Source organism: Astatotilapia calliptera, chromosome 22 (assembly GCF_900246225.1).
Source record: "Astatotilapia calliptera chromosome 22, fAstCal1.2, whole genome shotgun sequence".
In the NCBI taxonomy this organism is placed as follows: domain Eukaryota; kingdom Metazoa; phylum Chordata; class Actinopteri; order Cichliformes; family Cichlidae; genus Astatotilapia; species Astatotilapia calliptera.
This window is the reverse complement of record NC_039322.1, coordinates 33,831,325-33,840,503: the sequence shown is the minus strand read 5'-3', so window position 1 is coordinate 33,840,503 and position 9,179 is coordinate 33,831,325. Positions and strand designations below refer to the sequence as shown.

The following is a 9,179-nucleotide window of genomic DNA, read 5'->3' as shown; positions in this document are numbered from 1 at the left end:
ACATCAAGAACAACGTTGTAAACTTCAGAGTTCGTGCTGTGCAGCTTTCAGGAAAACTGCAACATACCAGGAGTCACATATCCGAGTGTGCAGGTGTGGTTAGCGTGTTCACCGATGCCAGAAGTATTCAGTCAGCAGCAGCTTGGTGCTGCTAATCAAACACACTGGATTAGATCATTAGTGAGTGTGACCACCTCTTTGGCAGTTTGTCGTCTGCAGCATGTAGGAGTGTGTTAATGCCACAGGAGTGGGCGTCCCAGGAAACTTACCCTCAAACCATGCAGCGCTCAGACGTAACTGGCTGTTTCGAAAGGATTGTTAGGGCAAAGCTTCTCTTCTATTTATAAAGAAAGAAAGAAAAGAGTTGCCTTGTGGACCACAAGACCACAGCTGAGATGCTCCAACTCACAGTGCCACAAAGCAGACGTGGCATATTAGCCTCACTGTCAAACATGGTGGGGAACGTGGTGGCGATGTGGGGTTGTTTGGGTGTTGGGCACTCTGAAGTCACTGTATGAAGTCAGACGTCTAAATACAAAGGCTTGACCTAAAATGCGTCACACAGCAGCAGGACAATGGTGCCAAGAAACCCTACAGCAGAATCAAGGTTTCACAACAGGACCTAAAGAGAGCTGTGCATAAACCAACAGCTGTGAGCTGAAGCAAACTGAAACCATGCTGGAAAGAATAGACGGACCATGGTGCAGGAAGTCTAGTCCTTATTGTTCCTGCACAGGTTTGTCTGTAGCAGAGCTCCAAGTGTAGCTCCCTCTGTCATGAGCCAACAGGGCTGCTGTTGAAATCTTCCTCTCCTCTATTTGACCCTCTGCCTAACACTGTGCTCACACCATCAGTGCTCAAAGTGATTTTTCTCTCACAACAAAAGCTGAACTGGTTCCAAGTTTGGGGTTTTTTCCCAGTGAACAGACGCAGCATCCACTGGGATGTTCTCAACGAGCACTGACCAACAGTTCAGTGACACGTTGGTGAAAGTGTAGCTGGTCATGGGTGCGCCGTGTCACAGTGGCTTAAGCATCAGGGACATAGTGTTGTTTTTGTAACCAAGCACCCACACTAGGGCTGCCACAAACGATTATTTTGATAGTCGACTAATCAGAGCATCATCCATTGGACGTACAGGTACAGCTTATTGCACCAGCAGCATCTGACATTCAGTGGGTAACAGACGTCTCCGAAAACGTCGGAGCGCTTTTGAAAATATGTGGTGTCCTGATAAACTGAGCAGATATTTGAGGTTTACACAGCTACATTCCCGCCTGAAAATATGTTAAACGTTTATTTTGTGACCCAGAAAGAATAATAAGAGTAACATTAAAACTAACTAGCTGCCGCCATTGTTGGAAACTGAGCTGGGCTGCGCTATGAATTCTGGGACACAGCTGCTTCTTCTTCAGGGTTTAACGGCAGCTGGCATCCTTGTACATGCAGTGCTGCCATCTTCTGTTTCAGTCCGTTATTACACTCTTAAATCCTGCTACTTATTCCTGCGTCTTTTGTGATCTTACAAAGCTTCAAACGACGCGTCGACTATTAAATCAGTCGTCGACGATTTTGATAGTCGACGTAATCGTGACTAGTCGACAAATCGTGGCAGCCCTAGTCCACACGTTTGAAATCTGATCTCTAATCTCAAACCCACTTCTCACTCTGGTTCTGTGTCCTTCCTCACACCATCAGGAGTGGATCTAACGTTTGAAGCAGCCACACAGCTGTGAAATGATATTCTCTGCAGGTCGGGTTCCCTTAAACTCTGCAGCAGGGCTCGGTCTTTATCACCAACTTTTGTGGTGGAAACCCGGCTTTACGGTTTGTGCAGCCTCTGAGACGGCCACAAGATGTGCTGCTTTCCCCCACCGTGTGTGTCCTTCTGCTGTAAAACTGCTGTAGGACGTTGTGCGTTCATGCAGGCTGAGGAGGAGACTGAGCCCTCAGAAACAGGCAAAACCCTGGAACAGAGATCTAAACTTTTTGCAGCATTTGCATGTTCAAATCAAACTGCCAGTTTGTATCAAAGCAATGAGGTGCTTCTGATCGCCTTGTCCTGTCCTGCATGCCCTGGCATTCAGCTGCATTCGGCCACCCTCCAGTAGAGTCTAGGAATACTCATTAAGTAATATCTAACTGCTATTTATGTGCTTAAACGATAAGGCAGGAAACTATCTGTGCCATGTTTAATGCTTTACAGCGGGTCGTTTAGTGTCTGTGCACATGTGCCACTGACAGGAGCGGTCCAAAACTGTGTGTTAGCAAATATGCATATATGATGTTTTGCACTGAGGGTGTTCTTGACCAAATGTTGTGATTCAACTAAATATTCACAGCATGTTTTTAGCAAACCTTTGCTAAAGGTGTACTCACATGTATCAAACTCACATGTATCAAACTCACATGTATCAAACTCACAGAAACGCTCAGAGTCATATTTTTAGTGGAATTTCACAAATCTGTGAAAAATGTGTTGAGCTTGTTTGTTTTATTTTCTTTCATCTGCTTTGTGTTACGAGGCCATTACAGACAACCATAAGTAACAAAGTCTGTTTACTTTGTTACAAGTTCTGAATTCTTGCTCTTTAATTTCCTTGTTGTTGGGTCTATATCTCTGACTTGTTCCAGTATGTAAAACTCTGCATCCTCAACACTGAGCCGCTTGCAGCCCTGTGCTCATGCAGACAGAACAGGGAGGAAGCGTCAGTGACTTTAATCAGCTGCTTAAATCTGATATTTTCAGCTGCTCTTCTTGGCTTACTGTCGTTTACAATAAAGTAGGCTGCTGCATTTGCAGTATCAGTATCTTAGTCATGAGGAGCAGCACTGGAGAAAGTATCTGTAGTGTTGCACAGCGCAGGTGAGCTGTGTGTGCACTGTGCAAGGACGGCACGGCGTCACATGGTAGAAATGATTGGTGGCGTTCCCACCATTGTGATACATGGATAGACTTTATGTAAACTATCTCTCATATTTCTGTATGTCTCGTATGATTATGTGAAATAGAAAGTCACGAGTGTGACTGCAGTGGTGAAGTTAAGAGCAGCCTGGGAATCATTCAGACCATCCCGAACCTCGCCTACCAGGAGTGTAATCAGATGTTGATGCTCCATCTGTCCAGTGTGTATCACTTTTTGTTTTTGTGGTTTTGAAATTTACAGCAGCTCAAAGTTATTGGGAATCATGTGACCAGGCCTCGATATATGATCTCCTGTTCAGTGTCAGCTGTGTGGGTCCTCACACAGAGCCCATCCTAACTCTTGGCCTCCTGCCGCCTTGTTTTTCCATCGTGGTCGTGATCTTTGCCATCCAACGTACAGCGAGCCATGTGACAGCTGCTCACTGCCCTGGATCACTCACTAATGTTAGGTTGAGCTGACACTGATACTTTAGAGGCTGAGCATTGCAGGGATGCTGCATCAGTATTTGTCCGTTGGTCCGAGCTCAGAACTGGTTGAGTGACGGCTGAGGTGAGATTCCCCCAGCACTGTGCCCTGCAGTAACTCGTGGCTTTGAACTAAACTTCTCTATACACTTAATCTTCCTCTGCGTGATATAAATCTCATTTTCTGGGATTTCATTTCCAGTCTGCATGCATAATATCGCTGGGCAAGATACGAACCCCAAGCTGCTCTCTGACCACATCCATCAGAATGTAGCTCACACAGAAAAATGTGCGAGCATGAATGAGTGAAGGAGACGTAAACAAGGGAAGCAAGAAGGCATCAAGGCAGGTTAAGGGCTGACCTCGGCTGACTGGCAGGTTCCTCGGGCCTGTTGGCTAAATGGTAAATGGACTGGTTCTTATATAGTGCTTATCTACTCTACCTGAGCACTCAAAGCATTTTATACAACTCGGCGCATACGAGAACTTTTTCCTATACATGCGATCGATCCTTGGAGAGCAGCTCAGGGTTAGTGTCCAAGGATATTATGCGTGCAGACTGGAGGAGCCAGGGATCAAACACCACCTGAGCTATAGCCCCAGGTCTTTTTTTTACCTCACTTCCATTTGTTACATGCACAACAAGAGGGACTCGTACACGGGCTAATGTACATTCAAACAGAAAAAACACATACACTGCAGCTCCCTCTCCTCCCTTACCCAGCTTTCAGGCTCGGAGGAAGATGAGAGCCACCAAGGACTGCATCAGCGTGCAGCCACAGGAGGCTTCAGTGTGTACAGGGCTGCTTTGAGTGCGCACAGTGGAGCGTTTCAAAGAGACGACAGACCTAGAGGAATATTCGTGATGGGATTTATAAACAAATGCACCGATTTGCTAAATCTGTCAGGCTGCGTTCCAGAAATAAACCTCGGCTAACGGGAGGTCGGCTTCTTGCTGAGGATTTGTGACGCTGCATTCAGAGCTGGTGACACTGAAGAACAAGCTAAAAACAGTTGTCCAATGAATGCACCAAGGACATGAGGCATTTATGGCCTGTAAATGGCCTGTATTTATATAGCGCCTTACTAGTCCCTAAGGACCCCAAAGCGCTTTACATATCCAGTCATCCACCCATTCACACACACATTCACACACTGGTGATGGCAAGCTACATTGTAGCCACAGCCACCCTGGGGCGCACTGACAGAGGCGAGGCTGCCGGACACTGGCGCCACCGGGCCCTCTGACCACCACCAGTAGGCAACGGGTGAAGTGTCTTGCCCAAGGACACAACGACCGAGACTGTCCAAGCCAGGGCTCGAACCGGCAACCTTCCGATTACAAGACGAACTCCCAACTCTTGAGCCACGATCGCCCCATTTATGGCAAAGACTTCAGGCACTGAACAGTGGACATGTTTGAGGTTGCAAACAACTATCACTGCCTCCAGCCTGCCAGCTATTGGCTGTGACTGCAGACAGCATGAGGAGGTTTCTGCAACATGGGTCCAGATCTCATCCCAGGCTGCGTGCCAACACACTGTGAAGAACAGCTGACAGATATCTTCATGGACCCTCAGCCAAAGCAGAGTGCCAGCTGCTGTATCATGAAATGCTTTGAGAGGCTTCACATCAGCTCACGCTTCCCAACCAAGCTGGGCCCGCTGCCGTACAGAACAAACCATTCAGCCGAGGTTTCCACCCTGTGTCTCTGACTCACGCAGAGAAACCAGAAGGCTTCAGCCAGAGTGCTGCTCATCGACTTCAGCGTCCAGCGTGACATGTTCCCTGCTGGGCTGCCTGACACGTGCACTCGGGACAAATAACGTTGCTAGAACACACCGCGCCCCTTCTGCTCACATTACTGACATGTGACATCACCAGTCACGTCACGCACAGGTGTTGGTCTTACAGCCGACCACAACGAGTGCGCTTACAGGAAAGGAGCAGCTGACACTATAACCGACGGACTATACCTGCAGCTCTCTGACAGAAAGGATTCACGGCACAAGTTCTCGGGAGTTCAGACAGACGAGCTAACCCACCTCTCCGTCACCTGGCTGATGGAGGTGGACCTCCCGTCCCAGCTATGAGCAGATTTTACAGAAGTGCCGCTGAAAATAATCTCAGCTTCCGCATCTCTTCCTGGTTTGGAAACAGCACCGCAGATGACAAGAGTCAGCCCTCACATAGCTCGCTCACACTCAAATGCCTGACAGCACTCACACTGCTTAGCCAGAGCATGTGTAATGATAACATTTCAAGTTTTTTAACACTCATGCTGTGCAAGATAACACAATGTATATTTATAGTGTATCAGTGAAGTCCTCTCAGATGTTTCCAGTGTGGCGCTGCAGCACTGCTGACGTGAAACAGTGACAGATAAATCAATCTGTTGATCTTCATAATAGGAGGAGGGTTTGTCTCTCTGAACGGAGGAAGGGTGACATGAACGGGGGCAAGCTACAGCTCATCAGCCTCGTTTCTAAAGACACACAGAGGTCAAAGGTCACTGCTTAATGATGCAGGGCTCTTTGTGCTGAGCTATGGAATGTCTTCAGTGTTGATGCAGGCACACAGGCAGGATATGAAGAGCGCTGTCAGCCTGTGCTGCTCGTTTAATCTAACTGACAAGTGTTTCATTGATTGAACCTGTCACGTCCTAAATGTCAGGAGGCATGTGCTAACAGACGGAGCTGCAGGAAAACACTGCAAGTCTCTTATCATAGGCCTGGTTTATTGGGCCTGTTTGTTCTTAGTTATTGTGAAGGGAACAGAAATAGAGCGGCCGTCCTCTCCTAGACTTTTTGTGGTGGACTCGAGTCCACCACAGTCCCAAAATATAAAAAACACTTGTTTGTTTGATCACCTTACATGTTGTTGATAGTTAAACGAAACCTAAAATAAGCCTTTTTTAAAACGTGTCATTGGCTCAGAGGTCAGGATCAACAGGATGCAGCATCAAATGAAACTGTTTCTTAACCAATCAGGTGACGTTCCGTACGAGGATCTACCACTGCAACATCAACAGTCAGGGCGTGATCTGTCTGGACATCCTGAAGGACAACTGGAGTCCCGCCCTCACCATCTCCAAGGTCCTACTGTCCATCTGCTCCCTGCTCACTGACTGCAACCCAGGTGAGAGCTTCACACACGCACACAGAGATGCTGTCATGTAGCTGTGACAGGCTGACTGAGCTGCTTAAATCATGTACTTTACTGTGAGGCTGAAGTTGTGTTTGCAGCGCAGCAGCAGCAGCAGCAGCAGCATCCCAAGAGAACAGACAGGCAGTGTAGTGATGAAAACAATGATTGTGTGTGTGTGTGTAACACTGTCCATCACAAAAGTGTCTCTTTTATATAAATGTTGTGCTCTGGCTCCATCACAGGTACAGAGGTCCACGGTGTTTTTTGTTTGTTTCAGGTGTGCTCTGCTCTGCCTTCATGTTTCTGAGACTGTCTGTGGGTCATTTTGAGCTGTCACAGGTATACCTGGCTAACAAGAAGCTCCTTTCAGCTGCTCCTGTATTAAAGTGTGAGCCTGGGATTCCAAACCCCCTTTAATCCGTTCAACATTTAACCAAGACTGTCTGGAAAAACTCAATCCTGGAAGCATTTGTGCCAGTCTGACCCCGATTACTGTAAAGACAACAGGGACCTGCAGGTGGTGTGTGTTGGTAATGAACAGAATAAAGATTCTCAGTTTTTAAAATCATTTTTTTATCTCTACATTATCAGCACTTTGAGAGTTAAAGTGAGTTAACTCAGAAATGTGCTGGACCATGAAAGGTAGGTCAGGGCCAGAGGATGACTAGGGATGGGTATCATTTAGGTTTTATCCGATACCGGTACCAAACCGGTACTTTTGAAACGGTGCCGGTGCTTAAACTGTGCTCGAACCGGTGCTTAAAGAATGGAGAACACAAACTTTGTCCAAAAACCTCTCATGTTTAACTGTTTCCCTCTTTTTCTTTGGTCATTTTAGCCTTTTTGGCCAGGGTGAAGGGAGTATCTGCCATCAAACAAGAAGACAGCCGCATGTAGCTATGATGATGTTTGCTAGTTCACCTTACATGCATTAATGTAATAACGTGGTTAGCCTACTCAACGTAAATTACACACGAACAACATGAAGCTACTCACGCAGAGAAGAACGGCTGCTGCTGCATCATCATCCTCATCATTTCTGCTACACTGGCAGGGCTAGGGGCCAGGACTCTCCTCTTCGGGTTTTTGGGGGATGTTGCTAACTCGATAACAGGCACCACACCCACAGTAGATGTGCTCGGTGTGAGGTCTCGCAGCAAGCTATCAAATACGGCGCATTTCTGGGCTTTTAAAAAAACGCTATACGTCTCCAGGTGTTTCATCGGATTCTTGGTGTTACCTCCTTTGACAGTATCACAGTATCAGCTTAAAGCACTTGTTGCTGCTGAGTTTGCATCTTTTGCTGTGAAGTCCAGCCAGACTTTTGACCGCTTCACCTTGGGCATTTTTAATCTGTAGCTCTGCTCTAAAAGAACGTATGTACCTGGGCCCGCCTACTACTACTCGCAAAGGTAAAATGATTGGCTAGAAAGTGTATGACATCTCAAGAAAAATAAAGCACCAAAATGTGCGCTGCTTTTCGGTCTGGTTACTACCGTTTATGTCTGACATAAGCAGTAGGGGGGATGGGTACCGGTACCCATCCCTAAGGATGACTGATGGTTTTAGACGTGAACAGCAGGAAATGAAATGGTTACAGATCAGAGAGTGGAAGGAACTGTGGTGATAGCTCGGTCCTCTCTGCAGGGACTGCTCTGTGAGAAACGCAGCAGTGGAGATGAAGATGAGAGAAGCTTTTCCTCCCCTCCTCCTCAGCGTGCTCACATGAATTTAGACGGTTCCTTTTAAGTGTGATGCAGAAGAGGTTTAATCGAGATCACGTCTCTGGCAGAAAAGGGGAAAGACTCCTCCCTGTTACCCACGCACTCCCTCTTCCTCTTTCTGCCTCTTGCCTCATCAGAATCGACCCACTCACAACACCCTCAGTACTCGATCAAGTGTTTAAACTCTGAATCTCAGGTTTAGCCCTCATAAACTGAGAGAGAGAGAGAGAGAGAGATCTGTACGTTAGAGATTTTATATCGGATAACTTGGAGTGAAGCCACGTGGCAGCTCAAAGCTGTATCAGCTCGTGTCCACATGTAAACCAGCTCAAGCTGCTTATTTTACAGAACTCCAGCCTGTGAGTGAGATCAGCTGACAATCAAGAAGGTTTTTCTGCTTCAGGCTTGGTGTGTGTGTGTGTCTGTCTGTCTGTCTGTCTGTCTGTCTGTCTGTCTGTCTGTCTGTCTGTCTGTCTGTCTGTGTGTGTGTGTGTGTGTGTGTGTCTGTCTGTCTGTCTGTCTGTCTGTCTGTCTGTCTGTCTGTCTGTCTGTCTGTCTGTGTGTGTGTGTGTGTGTGTGTGTGTCTGTCTGTCTGTCTGTCTGTCTGTCTGTGTGTCTGTCTGTCTGTCTGTCTGTCTGTCTGTCTGTGTGTGTGTGTGTGTGTGTGTGTGTGTGTGTGTGTGTGATAGACATGAGATCACTGTCCATGGTCCTGAAAGTCTAATTTTAATGTGTTTGCAGAGATCAGAAGAAAACCATCTTCAAGCATTCGAAACATTCAAATAAAAATGGCTGCTTTTAAAATTCCCTGTGCTGGATGATCATCAGTGTGGGGTCCAGAGTCAGGGTCTCCATTCTTCTCTTCTCTTACATACTGTCATGCTTCGACCTTTGCGGGGCGTCTGCAGTTCCTTCCA

The 9,179-nt window shown here is 47.0% G+C and overlaps 1 protein-coding gene across 1 annotated transcript in view; it reads left to right on the top strand.

The window, feature by feature from the left end:
• The window catches only part of LOC113014189 (ubiquitin-conjugating enzyme E2 E2-like), a 74,046-nt gene that overhangs the window by 62,368 nt on the left and 2,499 nt on the right, over positions 1 to 9,179 (top strand). The window contains exon 5 of the mRNA XM_026155555.1: positions 6,382 to 6,529. Within this exon, the coding sequence (XP_026011340.1) occupies positions 6,382 to 6,529 (148 nt within the window). The remainder of the gene's footprint in view (positions 1 to 6,381; positions 6,530 to 9,179) is intronic.